The sequence below is a fragment of the Neomonachus schauinslandi genome, chromosome 8 (genome assembly GCF_002201575.2).
Source record: "Neomonachus schauinslandi chromosome 8, ASM220157v2, whole genome shotgun sequence".
Classification (NCBI taxonomy): Eukaryota; Metazoa; Chordata; class Mammalia; order Carnivora; family Phocidae; genus Neomonachus; species Neomonachus schauinslandi.
In genome coordinates, this window is record NC_058410.1 from 105,945,797 (window position 1) to 105,967,109 (window position 21,313).

Consider the following 21,313-nt stretch of genomic DNA (forward strand, 5'->3'; position numbering starts at 1 on the left):
CGTCCTGGGATCGATCCCCGCATCGAGCCCCGCATCGGGCTCCCTGCTCAGAGGGGAGCCTGCTTCTCCCTCTCCCTCTGCCTCTCTCCCTGCTCATGCTCTCTCTCTCTGTATCTCTGTGTCTCAAATGAATAAATAAAATCTTTAAAAAAAAAAAAAGAAAGTAAATCAATTAAAAAAAAAAACCAACAGATGGGCATTCACAAAATAAAGTGATTCTACTATTGCTTCACCTGAAAGAAATGGTATTAAAATTCTAATTTCAATGAGTGTTTCCATTCACTATGAAATACAATCCAAACAGCTCCTTAATCACAAATGCAGGAACGCTATACAAATTAAAAAACTTTTAACGAAGAACCAAGAGGTCCTGGCTAACTCTCAGCAACGTGATTATGGGTGATTTTTTGCTTTTTTACTACTTTTTCCCCGATTTTCTAGAATAAATATATATGATTAGTCTAACACGTTCGAATTATTCTTTTAAAAAATATGTAACAGGGCGCCTGGGTGGCTCAGTTGGTTAAGCGACTGCCTTCGGCTCAGGTCATGATCCTGGAGTCCCGGGATCGAGTCCCGTATCGGGCTCCCTGCTCGGCAGGGAGTCTGCTTCTCCCTCTGACCCTCCTCCCTCTCATGCTCTCTGTCTCTCATTCTCTCTCTCTCAAATAAATAAAATCTTAAAAAAAATAAAAAATAAAAAAATTTTAAAAATAAAAAATATGTTAACAAAGGGCGCCTGGGTGGTTCAGTTGGTTAAAGCATCTGCCTTCAGCTCAGGTCATGATCCCAGGGTCCTCGGATGGAGCCCTGCATCGGGCTCCCTGCTCCGCAGGAAGCCTGCTTCTCCCTCTCCCACTCCCCCTGCTTGTGTTCCCTCTCTCGCTGTGTCTCTCTCTGTCAAATAAATAAATAAAATCTTAAAAAAAAAAAAAAGTAACAAATATATAATTTTAATCAATAGAGTATATACTTAAGAGTATATAATTCAATAGCTTTAGCTCCTCTGGCTTTACTCCGACACGACTAAATATTTAAAGACAGAACATGCTAAACGTTTATTCAGTCTCATTCAGGAGATATACATATATTTGAATACTGCGTTTGGAAATTGACTTACAAAAGAAACTCATAGTGTTCCAAGCACTGGGCAGCTGTTCTTCCGATGATTGGTGCAATGGTCCTCCACTGAGTTGGCATCAACTTGGCCAAGTGTAAGAGTTTTTCTTCTTCTTCTCTGGACCATTCTGTTTTCTTAATGCTTGGATCCAGCCACTCGTACCTATTAAAAAGATACCATTTTATACACTGATTGGTCACCTAGCATGAATATCCTACTTACACATTAGATATACTAACCTCTAAGGTCTGAAAAACACAAGCTAACTCTCAGCCTTCAATTATGAAAGCTGTTCTTTGTTCACAACAGAATGTTCATTATTTGGCTAACTTTACCCCACTCAATATTCTCTAAGTCACCAAATTCTACTGTATTTTAATTATGCAAGACTAGAATGCTTGAAAAAGGTAAACGAACTGAAACATGATTATATGGCTTCTTTCTCATCGTTTCCATTCATTCTACACTTTGTTAGAGGCTTTGAAATTACCTGAAATAAGACAATAACACCTCATATTTTTAGTGTTTCTAGTTTTCAAAACACTGTCTCATACTTTGATTCAGTTCCCATTCAGTTCCCAACACCTTGGTTTACTTCGAGTTTACCTGCCTGAAGTCAAAGTTGTTAACAGGACTGGAACCCCAAATCCTGTCTTCTTATTGCTGCCTCTCTCCATGGAATGGGAATGAGAAAACAGAATCCTCAAGTGCTTACCACTAGCCTTTAGGAAATCTGTCTAGTAGTATATATCTGACTTACACTCATTAAATGGCTTTCCACCATCATACGCTTTATTTGGAGTTTTTAAATTTAAGTAAAACTACTATGCCATCCTCTATCTTTCCTATCACACCACCCAACCCATCTTTTCCATCCAGTCTACATAGCTGGCAAATAAGATACAAGCCTTACTAAATATTGGGGCAGGAGCTTAACTCCACTGAGAGAAGCAGAAATCAAAACTTCTTCAGGCTGAGGACCATCTTCCTCTTTGGGATCCAACCTCTGCACTCTGATCCTTTCTCCCACCCAGGTGCCTAGGAAATTAAGTCACTCTTGTACAATCCAAAATATGATCCTAGTACCACATGGGTCAAGGCTGAGGCCAGATCACTCATGCCAAGCGCTTAATAGCAAATATACAATATTTCAACTGTATTAGGGCCCCTGGGTGGCTCGGTCGGTTGAGCATCTGCCTTCGGCTCAGGTCGTGATCCCAGGGCTCTGGGATCAAGCCCCGCATTGGGCTCCCTGCTCAGCAGGAAGTCTGCTTCTCCCTCTGCCCCTCCCACTGCTCATGCTTGCACTCGTGCTCGCTCGCTCGCTCTCTCTCTCGCCCTCTCTCTGAAATAAATAAAATCTTTAAAAAAACAATATTTCAACTGTATTAATAAGGAAACTCAGCTAACTGTGAGCTAGCCTAGAAAATTAACCATTATTTATCATTAATTTCTTCGGGAAAGTAAGTTCTAAATCAACTTACAAACTTTTGGAAGTTTATGGAACGCAATCCATTTACAGTACTAAAATTTACTTTAGTAAATTTTAGTACTGTACTAAAAGTAAATTTATTTTATGCTTCACAAAACACTCAAGTACATTAACTTGTTTGAACCTCGTATCTCCATCAGTTAAGGCCAAGTATTATTATCCCAATTGGGAGAAAACAGGGACAGGAAAGAGGGGATAGAAAAATGGCTTGCCTAAGACCACAAAGGAAAAAAGTGACAGCTAAGGCTTAAATCTAAATTCTCGTCTCCCACTCCGTCGCACTTTCTGTTCCATCACACTGCCTGCTTTCTTTGGCAAGGTTCAAAGAACTGACATTTTCCTCATCATAATTAAGGTCGCTTTCTGCTTTCCACTCATTAAGTGGTACATACCATCTGGCTTTGCACTGCTTTGCTGATTTTCTATGCAGCAGTGAGGCAATCCTAGACCACTGGTTTTTTCCATATTTCATTACTGCTGCTTTCAGAATTTCATCCTAAAAAAATTGTCGAAGAAAAACAATATATTCATCACAAAATTCTAAGTGAGAAAAGACAAAATTTAAATTAACTCTGACAGGATTGCTAGGGAGAAAGTCATAAACACATACACACACACACACACACCCTAGGTAAGGGGGGAAAAAAGTACAAAAACTTCATTTACTATAATAATAAACAACAAACCAGAATTGGCAAAACGCAAAAAATTAAGAAGAAATCCCTCAGAAGGATATCCTACATCTCCTTATACATAAACCCTGCCCCACCCCAATAAACTGGGAGTACCAACCAATCTGAGAAACCCTACTGGGCAGTGATTAACAAAAAGTACTCTCCAATGTTTGGCTGTCATCCTCCTCAAAAGGATACAGCTCAATCATCTATTTATTCATTCAAAAAAACATTTCCTGAACACCTACCTTGCACCAGGTCTTGCATACTTAGAAAAAGAGAGTGAAATAGGCCTCATCCAGCCCTCAAGAACCAAGTCAAGACTCTGGTGAATCCATTCTCCACTCCAGTTTACAAATATCATTTTCTCTCCAGTCCCATAACCCCTGCTTTGACCTAAAAATCCACATTTCAGGTCTAAACTAGGAATTAAGTATTTCTTCCCTGCCACACCAGTCAGTTCTTCCTCCAGGCTCTAGTTACTGTTTCACCAAGGAACCCATTCTGATACGGAATTTACCAATTCCAGGGGAGTCCAGAAAGGTAAGCCACAGACCCCAAAGATAACAGAGCAATAGAGGAACATATTTGGGGCTTTTTACTGTTAGGCTTTTTTCCACATTGAACTTGAGATGCATGCCTCATACATGAGCCATTCCACCCCATTCCACACCCCCACAGTCCCCCCCTCATCATCAGAGATTTAAAAAGACTGCAGGGGGGGCGCCTGGGTGGCTCAGTTGGTTAAGCGACTGCCTTCGGCTCAGGTCATGATCCTGGAGTCCCGGGATCGAGTCCCGCATCGGGCTCCCTGCTCGGCAGGGAGTCTGCTTCTCCCTCTGACCCTCCACCCTCTCATGCTCGCTCTCTGTCATTCTCTCTCTCTCAATAAATAAATAAATAAATCTTTAAAAAAATAAATAAAATAAAAAGACTGCAGGGCTTTGGGCACTACACAGGAATCCGGCTGTTACTTGATTCTGTACATCTGTCTCTCCCCCAGAAGTCATCTCTTCCCCAATTTAAACACCCTGGTTCCCTCTGTGCAAGCTGTGAGACAAGGCTGTCACGAATTTTATGTGTAACTTTGTCACAATACTGCTAGCCTTAAATACATCTTCAACTAAGTACATAATAGCAGTTATCCACCCTACTAGATTCATTCCACAAACATTTGCCAAACAACCTATTTCATATTGGTTACTGTCCTAGGTTCTAGGGATTCCAAGACCTGGTCCTCTTGCGGTGCTGCCTGCTGGGAAAAAGCAGTATCAACTAGCACTTACTGAAAGACTCCTGTGTGCCAGACTCTGTTCTAAATGTTGACTCATTTAATCCTCAAAAGAAGATGATGATGATTCCCATTAGAAAACTGAGGCTCTGAGAGGTTAAAAAACTTACCAGCATCACACAGAAGAATGTGATGCTTGCAAAAGGGTAAAGCATGCTATACCAAATGGATGAAAGAGGTGCCATGGGACCACTGGGGGTGTAACTTATTTTTACAGAGTGACTGGGCAAAAATTCCAAGAGTTTTTAACGGTTTTGAAGGATGGTCAGAAAGATGTCAAGCAGTAGGACATTCCAAGAAGGCACAAGAAGTAAAAACACACTGCCTAAAAAGATACAATGTGCTCAGGAAACTGACAAATTCAGTGCACTCTGAATACAAACTGCACCAAAAATCTTACTTGTATTTTACTCCTTCACTACTGCCTTTCTGCTAGTCATTGGCATCATCCATTGCATTTCTGGAAGCAAAGACACTACTGTAGGCAGTTTGTCCTATCTGGTTTCTATCCTGGCTGAGGCGGAGTGACAGGAAGAGACAGGCCTTGGATCTGTCGTGATGACAGACAAGTTATGCCTTGATAACAGGTAACAAGAGGGTTGCGGGCATAAACGAGCTCTCAACTTGGCACTCAAGCTGCTTCCCCTCTGCAAGGAAGTCAACGAAGAAACAAAGTTGTGGGCACAGCACTTCCCTATATTGGAGTTATCAGAGAGGCACCGCACCCGGGCTGAGGGACGGGGGTGTGCCAGATTACCAACTCTCACTGATACCTGCCCCGCCCCCTCTACACTGCGAGTTCCTAAAGGGCGGGGGCACATCCTCAATTCAACAAATATTCACTAAGGGCCTAACAAGTGCCTCGCACGTCGTCAAGTGGTTAAATCACAGTCCCCGTCCTTGGGGTGCTCAGATAACGCAGGGCCGGACACCAGATTAAGACCCCGAGGGTCCGCCCCGCGGTGCCCCCCCATGCAGACCAAGCAGGGCATCCTCCTCGCCTCCCCGACCTCCGCGCGCGTGCGCATAAGCTGCCGAAGGGGGCGGAGGGCAGCGGACGGCGGGAAAAGGGGACTTACCTCGGTATTCCTCCATACGCCCCCCTTGATCATAATTCGAGGCATCTTGGCTGTGGGGTGTCTCGGCAAGCAGCCGAGAGGAGCTTCACTGAAGTAGTAAGGGCGCTGAGGCCACGGGACCTAAAGCCGCCACTTCCTCCAACCGCGACCTTCTGGTTTGAAGAGATCTGCGCAGGCGCAAAGCTGGGGGGGGGGTGAGCAGAGTAGCAAGTCTCGCGAGAACCCGGTTGATGAAAGGAATAAGTGCTCTGTTGTGAAACCTCTAGTCTAGGAAGACTGATAGAAAACCATCAAACCCCTCTGGCTTAAAGCGCTCTACGCCGCGCGCATGCCCAAAACAGGTTGGAGGAAACCACGGCTCTCGCGAGATATCGCCGGTGGCTCTTAGTAAGGAGGGTTGTGGTGGGATTGGTCGTGACGTCACCTAGTGGCGAAGAGAGGGAACATCACGCGTGCGAAATTGGCCCAGGGGCTCTAAGAAGAGGTTTGTTAATTTATTAATTTAGCACTTTATTAAGCATTTAACTAATAGGAATTAGTTCGCAGAATACTCAGGAAAAGGAAATATTTTATTTAAGCCTATTTTTCTAATCTGTAAAATAGAGGTAACAGTATAGCAACCTCATAGGGCTGTCCTAAGGATTAAATGGGATCATAAACCTAGCCCAGTATTTGATACATAATAACTGCGCCCTAAAATGGCAGCTATTGTTACAAGAAGGACAACCCCGGATGATCGGTGATTGTCCCAGAAACCTGCAAAAATATCTTGTCAGAGTTTGTCATACATCGCTCTTCAGTCTATGTGGATGGATAGTTACCATTGATAGGCACTGGTATTAGACAAACTCCGGTTGGATTGAAATCTTGGCTCCCTCATCAGCTTGGGTAATAATCTTGCGGAGTCTCAGTATCCTCATCTGAAAAGTGGAGTTAAAAACTACCTCATAGGGGCGCCTGGGTGGCTCAGTCGGTTAAGCGGCTGCCTTCGGCTCGGGTCGTGATCCCAGGGTCCTGGGATCGAGCCCCGCATCGGGCTCCCTGCTCAGCGGGGAGTCTGCTTCTCCCTCTCCCACTCCCCCTGCTTGTGTTCCTTCTCTCGCTGTGTGTGTCTCTGTCAATTAAATAAAAAATCTTAAAAAAAAAAAAAAAACTACCTCATAAATTTGGGTGGCAAATTAATTGAGACATACCTAAAACCCAATGTGGTAGAGATTGTCAGACTGCCATTCTGCCTCCCAGGGACTCACTCAGTGTCCTTTGCCCTTTCAAAACATCCCCTTGGTGCCAGCCCTGGAAGGTATGAAAATATTTAGTGGACTGGGAAACATCTGAGTATTTATATAATGTCTTTCTCTTTGTATTTCTTCATTTCTTCATTTGCCTCTTCTGGAAAAGCTACAGAATTTTCTGATTACATTTTTGTTAAATTTCTTTACCTTGAAATAGGAAGTTGTACCAATAAAATCACTACTTTGTTGAGAGAAAGCAATGTTGGCTTATGAAGGACACACAGACTCCATGTAAGATCTCAGTCCACTCTTTCCTCTGCTATCAACTGTCTGTGTGACTGGTGACAAGCCATTTTCTGTCTCTGGACCTCTGTTTGCAGTGCTTCTCTGTAGGATGTGTGACCATTACCTCCTGCCCAGCCCAGCTCCCATCATCCACAGTGTCTCACTCTTTTTCACTCTCTCCTTCTCTTTCTCTCTCTCTCTGTCTCTCTCTCTCTCTCTGTCTCTCTCTCTCTCTCACACACACACACACACACACACACACCCCACTGGCCAATTGATTGATCTGATCAAAGCTGAACCAATTAAGTCTCCTCCCCAGGAATTTTAACACTGGAACCCAGAAAAGACCGGTCTCTCTGCTGGCCAATGAATCTCTAACATGTGACACCCAGGAGTTGTCTGTCACCACATTTCTGTATGATGTATACTAAGAAGGGAAGAAAGCAAGTTCCAGATGCATTGAGAGAAGCAGAGAGGAGAGTATAAAACAACAGAGGTAGGTCCTGACTATGCCGGAGTCCCTGGATCTAGTATGTTCCTCGGTCTTAGGTGTATCCCTGTTCTTGAGTTATGATTAGTTCCCTTTCTGGCTTTAGCCAGCTGGAGTTGGGTTTTTATTATTTATAAGCAAGATTCCTAACAAATCAGATTTGGACCAATCCTCTCTCAAGAACCATTTCAGATCTAACATTACAAGTGTCCATGATGATGGTTTCTCCTTCTCACTCAGGACCACATTTACCCTATATGTGAACCTTTGTACCAAATAGAAAAAGGTGCTTCTTCAAGGCACTTTATTAACACCTGCTGGAAAATTGTCACAAAATACTGATGTTTTGGAAATAAGAGATAAAATACAGGAAAGAGATCTACCATGTCTACGACGTAAATTGTGCCCCCTAGAAGCATGCATTGTACAACCTGCCCACTGGAACAAAGCAGCCCTGTCAAATGTCCTCCAAGGCACCCTTGAACATGCAGGCTGCATGTCTCACTTAAGGATTCAGAAAATGCAACATCATGCCAGTTCCAGGATGTCTAAAACCAGACCGCATAGCCATGAATACAAGAGGCTGTCCTCCAATATGGCATGGATTGGCCAGCACCCCCACCATATCACCCCAACCTCATCAGCCAGGACTCAGGACCCCCACAAAGAGGCCATTGCCACCCCAGGGGCTGCCAAGGATCTCTGGCATGGTAGCCATAAGGAGCAGCCATCATCAAGCAACCAGACTATACAGTCAGTCACTGCGATCTTTAAGAAAGTGAGTGGTCGGGGCGCCTGGGTGGCTCAGATGGTTAAGCGTCTGCCTTCGGCTCAGGTCATAATCCCGGGGTCCTGGGATCGAGCCCCACATCAGGCTCCTGGCTCGGCCGGGAGTCTGCTTCTCCCTCTCCCTCTGCCTCTCCCACTGCTCATGCTCTCTCTCTCTCTCTCTGTATCTCTGTGTCTCAAATGAATAAATAAAATCTTTAAAAAAAAAAAAAAAGAAAGTGAGTGGTCATTTCTAGACAGAAGCTTAATGAGAAAGAGACTCCACTTCTTCCTCACTCACCCACATATGTTCCTCAGAGCACTGGCTGCATGGGGACACTCCATTAAAAATAAACAAGTTTTTTACAATTATTTGAATTTGAAAAAAGCAGCATGCTCTATCCACTCCCTTTTACACAGTTGCCAAAATCAAAACCGGTAGGGAAGCTGTAAGATGAAGAAATTTGTTTCTCCCTGTTGTGGGTTAAATTGTGCACCCCAAACCAATATGTTCCAAGTTCTAATCCCTGATACCTGTAAACATGACCTTATTTGGAAATCGTCTCTGTAGATGTAATCAGGTTAAGATGAAGTCATATTGGAGTAGGGTAGACCTTAATCCAATGACTGGTGTCTTTATAAAAGAAGAGACAAGACACACAGGGAGAACCCTATATGAAAAAGAAGGCAGAGCTTGGAATGAATGATGCATCTACAAGTCAAGGAAAGCCAAGGATGGCCAGCTACACCAGAACTAAGAGAAAGGCATGGAATATCTTCTCCCTTTGAGCATCCAAGGATGAACCAACCTTGCTGACACCTTGATTTTGGACTTCCAGCCTCCTGAACTGGGAGAGAATAAATTTGTCTTATTGTAAGCCACCCACTTTGTGGTACTTTGTACAGCAGCCCTAGGAAATGAATACACTCCCTTTTCTTTTTTCTTAAGATTTTATTTATTTGTTAGAGAGGGAGAGACAGAGAGCGAGAGCACAAGCAGGGGGAGTGGCAGGCAGAAGAAGTAGGCTCCTCGCCAAGCAAAGACCCTAGGATCATGCCTTGAGCCAAAGGTAGGCACCTAACCAACTGAGCCACCCAGGCGTCCCCACACTCCCTTTTTTAATACAGCATTTCCAAACTAATTTGACCCTGGAAACCTTTCTTCTTAAAATATCTATTGATATTTAAGAAACACAACTGGGGAAAATCTGGCCCAGGAAAAAGAAGCTGGAGGTCCATCCAGTCACAAAGGAATAGATGTTAGCAGGAAGGTTTGTAGGTTGCATCGTCCCCCATTTTCCCACCTCTCATTCCTTCCTGAGGAGCTGGCTCTGACTAGGCCAACTTTGCTTAGCCAAGAAAACAATCAAAATTCTAGTTTCCTTCTTGTTTTTACCATCACACTGTGCAGGAAAGGGCTAAAGTTAGGGTCAGAAGCCTGTGACAATACCAAGCCATTAAGGGCTGGGGATAGCCACCCTCAAAATCTTCATCATCTCCCCAAATAAGCAGATGGAATTTCAGTAGAAACACTGTGCTACTTTGCAAATATAACTTCAAGACAAAACCTCTAGCCCTGCCCTGTCTACCAGATTGCTACCCCTAAGCCTCTCCCTTCCCTTTAGAAACTCCTCAGCTAATGTAAGAAGAGGCTAATGTCTGGGTAGAAATGGTATTCCATGCACCCTAAATGCTAGTAATTCATACCATGATGCTAAATTGGCTTGGATTTCACTTACTGACAATTCTTTGTGGTGGATCCAGTTGTAGTTTGTAATTTTTTTTCCCCTCGGGTGCTCATATTCATTATTTCTAGGCAGTCCCCTGTGTCCTGAGGTGGCAAAGTGTTACCAAAGAGATTTTGTTTTTTCTCAGGACAGAGAGGCTCAACAGTCTTTTTGAGCTTATTTCTTGGTTTGGGATCAATATTCTGATCAGGTAATTTATATCTAGACCCTGCATCCACATGGCACAGACTTGGGATTTATATTTCTCACAAGAGACTTTTCTATGTTCATGTACCAGACCCCAGACCCATATACCCAATTACATCCCAAACAGTTCCACTTGTGTGTGTCACAGCTTCCTCAAATTCAACTTTCCAAAACTGAGCTCCTCCATAAAGCTTATCCTTCTCCAGCATTCCTTATTTCAGTAAATAGTACCAGGCTGCCACGTATGGTAGTATAAGTAGTTCACTGCACAAGGGACAAAAGGAGGCTGAAATCTAGTTTGCACGCTGCTTACCAAGCAGTGCATCCACAGGACTGGGTCCACCAAGATGGCATCTTTCTCTAAGTGTATAAAGATACCACATGGGCTTGGGGCACCTGGGTGGCTCAGTCGTTAAGCGTCTGCCTTCGGCTCAGGTCATGATCCCAGGTCATGATCGAGCCCCACATCGGGCCCCCTGCTCGGCGGGAAGCCTGCTTCTCCCTCTCCTACTCCCCCTGCTTGTGTTCCTTCTCTTGCTGTGTCTTTCTCTGTCAAATAAATAAATAAATAAATAAATAAATAAATAAATAAATAAAGATACCACATGGGCTGGACACCACATGTCACCCTGGCAAGAGCACCACCATCTACCTTGTGGCCATTTGTCCTTTTCCCATGACTCCCCCCACCCCAACCATATCCAAGTTATCTCAGAGTCTTGCACTTTTACCTCCTAGTTAGACCTCAAATCCATCTCCCTTGTGCCACTTCTGTAAGTTGCCAGATTTAGCAAATAAAAATACAGAACTCCCAGTTAAATTTGAATTTCAAATAAAAAACATAATTTTTAGTATAATTATGCCTCATGTGTCCGTTCTGTCATCCCTTTCTAAAAGGACCCCGATTTCTACTCCAGCCCACACTGTACCCAAAGAAAAGAACACATTTCTAACCAGATGATCAGAGCCATGTGCACACCATCACCACTGAAAACTGCCCCCACCTCGTTCCCCTATTTGGTGGAGACCAACGCATTTCCTCAGAAGACAAATCATTGGGATATTTGGCTTCTCATTTGATATGAGGCTGGGTCCCTCCATGCACCTTAAGAAACGTTTACTTCTCACATATGTATTTCTTACAAAGTCCAGGTTTGAGAGCCTCAGTGTTGGCTCCTCAAGTCAGTAAGGGCCCCCTCATCCCCAGGGTAAGCTCACACCATAATCCTTCCTAGAATTCCCCAGCATTGGAAGGACACCAAATGGGCTCCCGTGTCCTTTCCCAGAGCCTACTGGGAACCTAGCCAGTAGACCCCCTAAGAGGTGCACCATCCCACATCAAGCCCGTTGCTCAGTTTCAGGTCAAGGCATCACTCTGTCCTGATTTTCCAGCCTCTCAGTCACTGGCATAATCTGGAGGAGCTCCAGCTCTAACATACTTCAGCAAGTCAAATCCTACAAACAAGGCTTTTATCCGCCCAGCTTTTGAGGGCTAAATGCCTAAGAGCAAAAGGAAACGGTCTAATCAAACTGGGTACCTCATACTGGAAACGTAGACAATGAAAGGAATTATACAGAATATTCATAAATCGTGTGTGGAATTGTAAAGGTTTAACATTCTAAAATCTTAACATTTTGACAACTGAGAGTGCAGAGACTATAGAAACAGCCTTGGAATGGTCTTCAGTTAGCTTACTTGGACTTCAGAGCCACCAGCACTAAACAGAACATTCCCGCCAGGCCACAGGAGCCAGTTTTCATTTTTCCCAGGATCTGAAATTAGAATACCTTGTGTACAACGTCAAGTTGTTACTCTAGTGCATTTACTTGGAAATGTCACGTACAGGTTGTTTCCATTAAGCCTTCGAGCTGCAGTTATTTAAGGAAATGAACACACGCACACACCCACATGCACACCTGCACACACATGCTATTTATCAAGGACCTAAAGTGAGGGGAAGGGGACCTTCACACCTCAAAAGGTCCAACATTTTTGAGCCTAGAAAGGACGACTGGAAAAGCTAGGACACCCACATAGTTTTGCCACTTGGCCATTTGTTCTATGCCTTAGTCTCCCCAAAAGATGCATGCACATGCATTTATGTCCTGCCCAAAGTTAGCAATGGAACTCCTCACCTGCCGGCTGTTGGCAATGCCAAGGAGTCTAAGACCTGGCCACTGAGATGTGCCCACAGAGCACCCCAAATCCAGTGAAAATTGCCCTGATTTCCAGGAGATGGAATGTAGCGCTACAACTCCAGGAGGTCAATTATTCAATAGTTTTCTTTTTTAATCCTACCTACTTTGGTTTAGAGCCGCGTGTAGGAATTATATAGACCTCTTGGAAATCTAGAGGCTGCTATTCATCTTCTGAAGCTGTACTTTGGTTCTTTTTCTTAATACCTTTGCTGTGTAGGACTTCTTCCCTCCAAAACACCAGAGTCCCCTCTGAGAGCAGTTTCCTGTTCCACTTAGATAATCCCATCTGGAAATTCCTGCAGAATCACTTTTTGCATTTATATTGTGTTCTCCATTTATGCATCCACACGGGTGGTCGCAACTGACTTTTTTATATTTTAACTCATAGAAACACAAAAAATTATTTTTTTCAGGAGTGGATGTATTTGAGAAAATCTGTTGGCAACCTCTTCTTTCCTTTCCTAAATTGTTTGGTTTTATTTTCTTTTCTGGATTTTGTTAGGGGTGAGCTTTGTGTCCCAGGGGCAAGAGAATCAGCACAGAGGCATGTTGATGTCAACCCAAGGAGTGGTCAGACACAGTTGCTGGTGGTATGACCATCATGTTCTCTGTTAGTAGGTCCAAAGGCCAGTATGAAGAGACCAGGAATGTACTGTGTTCTAAACCTGCTTCATTTACTTCGGCTATGGCTAGAAATAATGCTTTGAGAGGGAAAGAAACCATATCTGTGTCTTGGGCATTTTGAGTGTCAGTCTGGGCCCCAGTTCTCTCTTTCCATTTTGAGGTTTGGGGAGACCAGACCTGCAGCCCTCATTAGCCAACCAGCGAAGTCTCCTTAGTAGAGCAGATTGGCTACGAAGATGCTGAGTCACTGGCTTGACTGCGGAGGGTCACAGCCTGACTGTATACAGTTGGCTTTTGTTCCCATCTTTTTCTCCAAATATTTGCTTCTTGCCTGATTGATGAAAGGCCTTAAGACTCAGGACTGGGGGACGCCTGGGTGGCTCAGTCAGCTAAGCGTCTGCCTTCGGCTCGGGTCATGATCCCAGGGTCCTGGGATCGAGTCCCGCATCGGGCTCCCTGCTCCGCGGGGAGTCTGCTTCTCCCTCTGCCTCTGTCTCTCTCTCTGTCTCTCATGAATAAATAAATAAAACCTTAAAAAAAAAAAAAAAAAGACTCAGGACTGGGTCCTCATTGAGCTTCAGTCCTGCATGGCCAGGTGGACAAATGCTACAGAAATGGGGAATGGAGTTGCAGGATGATGGTATGAATTACCTGTGCAGATCTAGCCTTCACATTTTTCCAACACGTAGCAAGTGAATAGTAGAGAAAATCTCAAATAGCATTAATAAAATGAGAACAATTTTACCAAATTAATGAAAGCTCCGTGTCTGCATTTTACCATTGATTTGAGAGCATCTTTCGAAAAGTAAATTTAACTGAGTAAAACTGAAGGTGGGCTATCTACCAGTAGAACTGCATCAATGTTAAGTTCCCTGAATTCAATATTTGTATTGCAACTGTTGGAGAAGATCCCTGACCTTAGGAGATACATACTGAAGTATACAGTATGTAGGAGTAAAGGGTTATGATGTCGGCCACTCACTCTCAAATAATTCCACAAAATAATAAGAGTAATGAAAGAGAGAGAAAGAATGCACAAAGTTTGACAAATGTTAACAATTGTAGATTCTGGGTGAAGGATACGTAGGTATTTGTTCATTGTATGAGTCTCATGACTTTTCTGTAAAGTTTGAAAGTTTTTCAAAACATAAAGTTAAAAAGAGCAAAGCACAGTGATTATTCATCAAAGGCAAACATTTGATTTAGAGCAGTCACACTGACAGAAGCAATCAATTGAAAGAGGCTCTCCAGACTACAGTCAGTACATGCTCTATGGGCCTGTGTCTGTTCAGGATCGTCTTGCAGAATCCAAAGAACCTGTGGATAGAGGCACGGAGTTAAAGGCTGTGCTCTGTTACAAGACTAACAGTGCTCAACCAACATACTCAACCAGCGATGCGTGGCCGTGACATAGGCCCAAGGAACCACGTTGGGGCAAAGGACACCATCCACTCCGGGAGAGGCTTTGTCTTCTCTCCTCTCCACTGCGAAGCCTCTCAAAAGCCTGCTCTTCTGTGCTTGCCTCCAGTTTTTATACTATTCTTTGAAGGTTCTTTAACCCACCAGGAAGGAGTAAACCGTGCATCAAGGGGGATGCTGGTTGCCAATTGTCAAGCTCCTCAACCTCTCTTATCTCATTCTGCAGCTTGTTGGCCTTCTCCTTCACCCAGAAAGGCAAGCTGTGGAAAGAAAACAACAGCTGAGTTTGAGTTTGTCTGCTGCGAAATGTACAAACACCTTCAAGGGTTATGGTACTGCATCCTCAAAAGTAAGAAGGCCTCCAATTTAGGAGACCAGTGACGAAATAAAACACCATGTTAGTTGTTCAGCATTCCCCTCTCTCCCAAACCCAGACCTCTTTTCTGCCCTTCTCTGCCCAGAGAGCTGACCCCTGAAACTTGCATCACCTTGACCCCACCATGTGCCCCTAACACATTGGAGGCACCAGCAGGAGACCAGAAAGCAAGCAGAGGTTGAGGTATTTCTCACCTACCTCTTCTACTCCCGCTCATCTCCTGAGGTACCCCAGTTCTGGCCACAGCTGCACTCTCCACTGTCACAACCCCTTCTGGACAGCCCTTCTCCATTTCCCACCAAGCTGGGCAACAAGATCACTCTTCTTGCTGTTCAGACCTGGGAGTGGTAATAGCTGCCCACTGGAGAGAGCCTCAGGGGGGCTTCGCCCTTCCCTATAATTTCCCTTGACCTGTTCACTCATCTGTAAACAGTCCTTTCATTAAGCTCTCTTCAGAATCCCACCTGAGTGTGCCTTCTGTTGTTTTGCTGTAGCCTCAGCTAATGCAGACCCCCGGCACCCTCCCAAGTCTGCAGAGATTTGAAAGGACATATGCTGGACTATACTGTGTATGTTCCAAGAGGTACCAGGAATTGTGTGACTCCTGGGATGAGTCAGAGAAAAGAGATGAAGAATCTTTTCCTCTTTTGGCAGCTACAATTTTCATACATTTGGGGACAAATGCACCATGATTGGGAAGAATACCCTGATAAATCTGCTAGGGATGGGGAAGTCCCTGCAGGAAGGAAAAGGGATTACCACATAGGTAATAGGTGGGAGTCAAGGATATCATGTAAAGCTGACAAACCAATAGCAGGAGCCCAAATAAGACCAGCAGGACCTTATTTGGGCAATATAGAAGATACTAGCATAAAAAGGAATCACTAGAACAAAACCACAAGCATTCCTTAAGATCAAAAGAAATCATTTTTTTAACTTTTGTTGAAGCAATCAAAGAAAACAGACTCATGGTAAAAATAATATAATACACATAATAAGTGTAACAAAATATTATGATAGAATTGAAATCAAATCATTAATTCAAATGATCTTAATTGACCTATTTTTTTAAAGATTTATTTTTTATTTTAGAGAGAGAGCGCATGCGTGCGCATGTGAGTGGGGGGAGGGGCAGAGGGAGAGGGAGAGAGAATTTCAAGCAGACTCCCCAGTTAGCGCGGAGCTCTATCTCACAACCCCGAGATCATGGCCTGAGCCAAAATCGAGAGTGTCGGATGCTTAAGTGACTGAGCCACCCAGGCGCCCCTTCATTCAGCTATTAAAGAAAACAATTTTCAAAAAAAAAAAAGAAAAAAGAAAACAATTTTCAGTTTGGCTCACAAAAGCAAAATCCAACTCTGTGTGTAAAAGACAGACCTAAAACAAAGTGATTTGAAAGTCTAAAAACAAAAGAATGGGTAAAGGTATATTAGTCAAATGCAAACAAAACAAAGTAAGAGTTATAATCTGAATATCTGGCAATGTATAATACAGGACAAAAAGCATTAAATGAGAAAAAGAAGATTTTTAAAAATTTTAATTCCAGTGCAGTTTACAGTGTTATATTTGTTTCAGGTGTACAATACAGTGATTCAACAATTCTATACATTACTCAGTGCTCATCATGACAGGTGCACGCCTTAATCCCCATCACCTGTTTAACTCCATCTCCCCCCACCCACCTCCCCTCTGGTAACCACCAGTTTGTTCTCTACAGTTAAGAGTCTGGTTTTGGTTTGTCTACAAAGAAGACATTTTTATAATGTTAATGGCTACAGTTAACAATAAAGATAGAAATACGTTAACAGACCCATTTTCAGTCCAAGCTAGGCCAAATGAACAATTTTAATCAAAATGATAAATCTGGAGTGCCTGGGTGGCTCAGTCGATTAAGCATCCAACTCTTGGTTTTAGGTCAGGTCATGATCTCCCAGTCATGAGATCAAGACCCGCACTGGGCTCTGCCCTGAGTGCAGAGTCTGCTTCAGATTCTCTTTCCCTCTCCCTCTCCCTCTTCCTCCCACTTACACACTCTCCCTCTCTCTCGTGCACAATAAATAAATAAATAAAATCTTTTAAAAAACCCAAAAAGGTAAATCTTCTGGGTATGTATCTAACTTTGCATCCTGATGAAGTAGACACACCTTCAAAGGTATGTAGAGACAGTCCCCAAATTGAGCATGTATTAGGTCGCAATGAAAAGTTGGTAAGTTCCATAAAATAAAAATAATAAAAACAATATTTTCTGGTCATTAGGTGATAAAAGTAAAAATGAATTACAAAATAAAAATCAAAAACCTCTTCCACTCGGAAATTTCAAATCTATTATGTAATTCTTTAGCCGAAAGGAAGAGACCAACACAAACTGCAGAATTCTTTAAAAAATAAGGATAATCTGGGGCACCTGGGTAGCTCAGTCGGTTAAATGTCCAACTCTTAATTTTGGCTCAGTCATGATCTCAGGGTTGTGAAATCAAGCCCTGAGTTGGGCTCTGCGCTGGGCATGAAGTCTGCTTAAGATTTCCTCTCCCTCTGCCCCCGCATCTCTCCCTCTCCAAAAAAAAAAAAAAAAATATATATATATATATATATATATATGAGGCTAATCTACACATCAAAATTTACAACATATAAGCAAAGCAGTGGACAGAGGCACTTCAGTATAGATATTAAGAAAAATTAAAGAATTTAAAAATGAATTAAACATCCCATTCAAAAACTAGAAAAAGAGGGGCACCTGGCTGGCTCAGTCAGTAGAGCATGCAACTCTTGATCTAGGGGTCATGAGTTCAAGCCCCACGTTAGGCATAGTGATTATTTTTTAAAAAAAAATAGAGGGGCTGGGGCACCTGGGTGGCTCAGTCGTTAAGCGTCTGCCTTTGGCTCAGGTCGGGATCCCAGAGTCCTGGGATTGAGCCCAGCATCGGGTTCCCTGCTCAGCAGGGAGTCTGCTTCTCCCTCTCCCTCTGACCCTCCCCTCTGCTCGTGCAAGCACTCTCTCTCTCTCTCTCAAATAAATAAAATCATTAAAATTAGTAAATAAATAAAAAAATTTTTTAAAGCTCTTACTTTCATTGATTTTTGTCTATTGTCTTTTTAGTCTCTATTTCATTTATTTCCCCTCTGGTTTTTGTTATTTCCTTCCTTCTATCAACTTTGGGTTTAGTTTGTTCTTTTTCTAGTTCCTTGAGGTGTAAAGTTAGGTTGTTCATTTGATATCTTTCTTTTTTCTTAACATAGGCATTTATTACTATAAACTTCTCTTTTAAACCTGCTTTTGCTGCATACCATAAGTTTTGATATGTTGTATTTCCATTTTCATTTGTCTGAAAGTATTTTTTATTCCTCTTTTTACTTCTTCTTTGACCCATTGGTTGCTCAGGAGCATGTTTAGTCTTCATTATATTTGTGAATCTTCCAGATTTCCTCTTGTAATTGATTTCTATTTTCACACCATCATGGTCACAAAAGATACTTGATACGATTTCAGTCTTCTTAAATGTATAAAGACAGTTTGTGCCCTGGCAATTACTTTTATTTTAAATATTCTAGAAGAGTGTTTACAAAAAGTGTACAGTACAGACATGAGAGGCCCCAATTATGTGCCTCAAGTAATAATGCCGTATCATGAAGGTATTAAAGCTCCCAGGTTTGGAATAAAAGGCTTTTATTTCCACTGAGCTCCAGGGTTTGGTCTCCCAGCTGGACCCTGGTGGGTCAGACAGTGGGTCACTTGCCCACTCTAGCCATACTTATGTGAGACTGTTTTGTATTAGAAAGTGAAATTTTTGGGTGCCTGGGTGGCTCAGTTGGTTAAGCGACTACCTTCGGCTCAGGTCATGATCCTGGAGTCCCGGGATCGAGTCCCGCATCGGGCTCCCTGCTCGGCAGGGAGTCTGCTTCTCCCTCTGACCCTCCTCCCTCTCGTGCTCTCTGTCTCTCATTCTCTCTCTCTCAAATAAATAAATAAAATCTTAAAAAAAAAAAAAAAAGAAAGTGAAATTTTGGAGGGCACTTGGGTGGCTCAGTCAGTTAAATGTCTGCCTTCAGCTTGGGTCATGATCTCAGGGTCCTCAGACTGAGCCCTGCATCAGGCTCCCTGCTTAGTGGGGAGTCTGCTTCTCCCTCTCCCTCTGCCCCTACCCCCCCACTCGTGCTCTCTCTCTCTCTCTCAAATAAATAAATTTTTTTTAAAGTGAAATTATTTTAAGATTTATTTATTTATTTGAGAGAGAGAGAGAAAGCACACACACACAAGCAGGGGAGGGGCAAAGGGAGGAGTAGAGAAAGACAAGCAGACTCCCACTGAGCAGGGAGCCTGACGCAGGCTCAATCCCAGGACCCTGAGATCATCACCCAAGCCAAAATCAAGAGTCTGTCGTCCAACCCACTGAACCACCCGGGCACCCCTGGAAAGTGAAATTTTTTATACTGACACATATCATTTTCTAGGTCTAAACCCTACTTGGGCAAATAAATGAGGTTCAGAATGGAGCTGATCTTAAAATATGAGATCAGAGGGATGTTACTTCCCTCAAGCATTCCGATGGCTTTTTCTCTGCCTCTTCAAGCTCTAACCATCCTCCCTGGTTGCACTCATTTAAGCATGGGTCTTTCTTTTCCAACAACTCTTGGGTTTTGGAAATCAGGGACCCTGTCTTTTTGCTCCATATAAACCCCCCACAGTGCATACCTAGCACAACACAGGGCCTCTGGCGGGCTGTCCATCTTATCGGCTGAAGATGTGGGCGACCCAGCTGCCAGACTCCACAGCACTTGCCCTCCAAGTGTCTCGCCCAAAACCCTCCATACACACTGCCCCACCTGCTGGGATACCAAAGGTCCCTCTCTGTTGGGTGTCTATGAGCTCCTCCACCGAGAAACCTGTAAATAACCGATAACTTCATAAAGATCGGATAATATGAAAACATAGTAAGAGAACTCACGTAGGAATTTGTGGAAGAGGCTCAAGTGGAATAAAAGTATCGTATTTCTTTTCATAAGGCACTCTGAAAAACAGAACAGACAACTGTATGATTGGTATGGCTTCTACAGCAGAGAGATCAATACATCATCATATTCAAGAAAATGTCTTATTTTCTGGTTTTAATGGGCACCTAGGGGCTTCACAACTGTAAAGGTCATAATTCTTATTATAATTTTTACTAAACATCATTAAACCAAACATGAGTAATTTTTTTAAATATTAATGTAATATACCAACTATATTTCTTTTAACTTAATGAACCTCCCTTTCTCCTCAACCGCTTTGGTCTAAGTTTAGTTCCAAGTGTACATCAATCCAAACAGTAGTCACCAATAACCTGATTCAGTATGACACTGAAAAGTCTTCAGATTTGTGATAACAACGATTGGGACAAAATTAACAACCTCCTTTTTGTGGTCAAGATCCTGTGTATAATTTCAATTACACACACACATGTGTGTGGACACTAAGGAACTAGAGATGAACGTTTTTTTTTTAAAGATTTTATTTATTTGTCAGAGAGAGAGTATAAGCATGGGGAGCGGCAGGCAGAGGGAGAAGCAGGCTCCCCTGAGCAGGGTGCCTGACACGGGACTCGATCCCAGGACACTGGGATCATAACCTGAGTGGAAGGCAGATGCTTAACCAACTGAGCCATCCAGGCATCCCTAGAGATGAACTTTTTTAGGAATTGTCAGCAACCATGTTTTGTTGGAACCTACTCCTTATGAAATAGAACATATATAGTACAGAGAGATACAATTCCTTTAAAATTAACAAACTAACCCTACTATTCACATACACTTACATGGAGAAATTCACTGGTGGGAGAGTTGATCCTGCTTTGTGGAAGTCTTTACTCTGTTCTGGGTACATATATGGATTATCTCCTGGAGTTAACTTTGGTATTCCATTCCTAGGATCAATATCTGTGAAAGATATTTAAAAACAAGATCATAAAAAGGACTGAAGGTAATCCAAAGATAGGCTCTATCGATATGCCAATGGAAACTAGATAATTTCATGTTTTATTATGAAGTACATATTATTATTATGTTTGTGATTGTCTTGCCTTGAGAAGATGAAAAGTGTGCTTGAAACGCTGTGTTTGGGAGATTTTCCAGAAAGTGTCATGATTACCCCACCCTGGGAAATAAGAATAGCTTAGGTTCAGAGGGGATGTTTTGGTTTAAAGTGAACGGTGAATCAAAGGTATCTGCAAAGGATATGCAAGAAGTCTGCTTAAAATCTGAGCATTGGTGCACTTTGAATCCCTGTGCCCTATAAAGCTTAAGAAACAACCGTAATTGGGTCCTTCTCTCTGACTGGATCTCAGAAGGAAA

General features: G+C 42.9%; 2 protein-coding genes across 4 annotated transcripts in view; both read right to left on the bottom strand.

Annotated features, from left to right (window-relative positions):
• CDC5L (cell division cycle 5 like) overlaps window positions 1-5,980 on the bottom strand; it is a 48,345-nt gene extending 42,365 nt beyond the window's left edge. The window contains exons 1-3 of one of the 3 annotated variants that reach the window (XM_021692138.2): window positions 5,657-5,980; window positions 3,005-3,108; window positions 1,121-1,282 (exon numbers count right to left, since the gene is read on the bottom strand). In XM_021692138.2, the coding sequence (XP_021547813.1) occupies window positions 1,121-1,282; window positions 3,005-3,108; window positions 5,657-5,701 (311 nt within the window). In that variant the 5' untranslated portion in view covers window positions 5,702-5,980. The remainder of the gene's footprint in view (window positions 1-1,120; window positions 1,283-3,004; window positions 3,109-5,656) is intronic. The other 2 variants (XM_044917705.1, XM_021692139.2) reach the window with 2 other exon arrangements.
• A 7,785-nt stretch (window positions 5,981-13,765) lies between these two features.
• Window positions 13,766-21,313, bottom strand: part of SPATS1 (spermatogenesis associated serine rich 1) — a 24,154-nt gene continuing 16,606 nt past the window's right edge. Inside the window, exons 5-8 of the mRNA XM_021691929.1 lie at window positions 20,779-20,899; window positions 19,930-19,992; window positions 14,752-14,867; window positions 13,766-13,794 (exon numbers count right to left, since the gene is read on the bottom strand). Of these exons, the coding sequence (XP_021547604.1) occupies window positions 13,766-13,794; window positions 14,752-14,867; window positions 19,930-19,992; window positions 20,779-20,899 (329 nt within the window). The remainder of the gene's footprint in view (window positions 13,795-14,751; window positions 14,868-19,929; window positions 19,993-20,778; window positions 20,900-21,313) is intronic.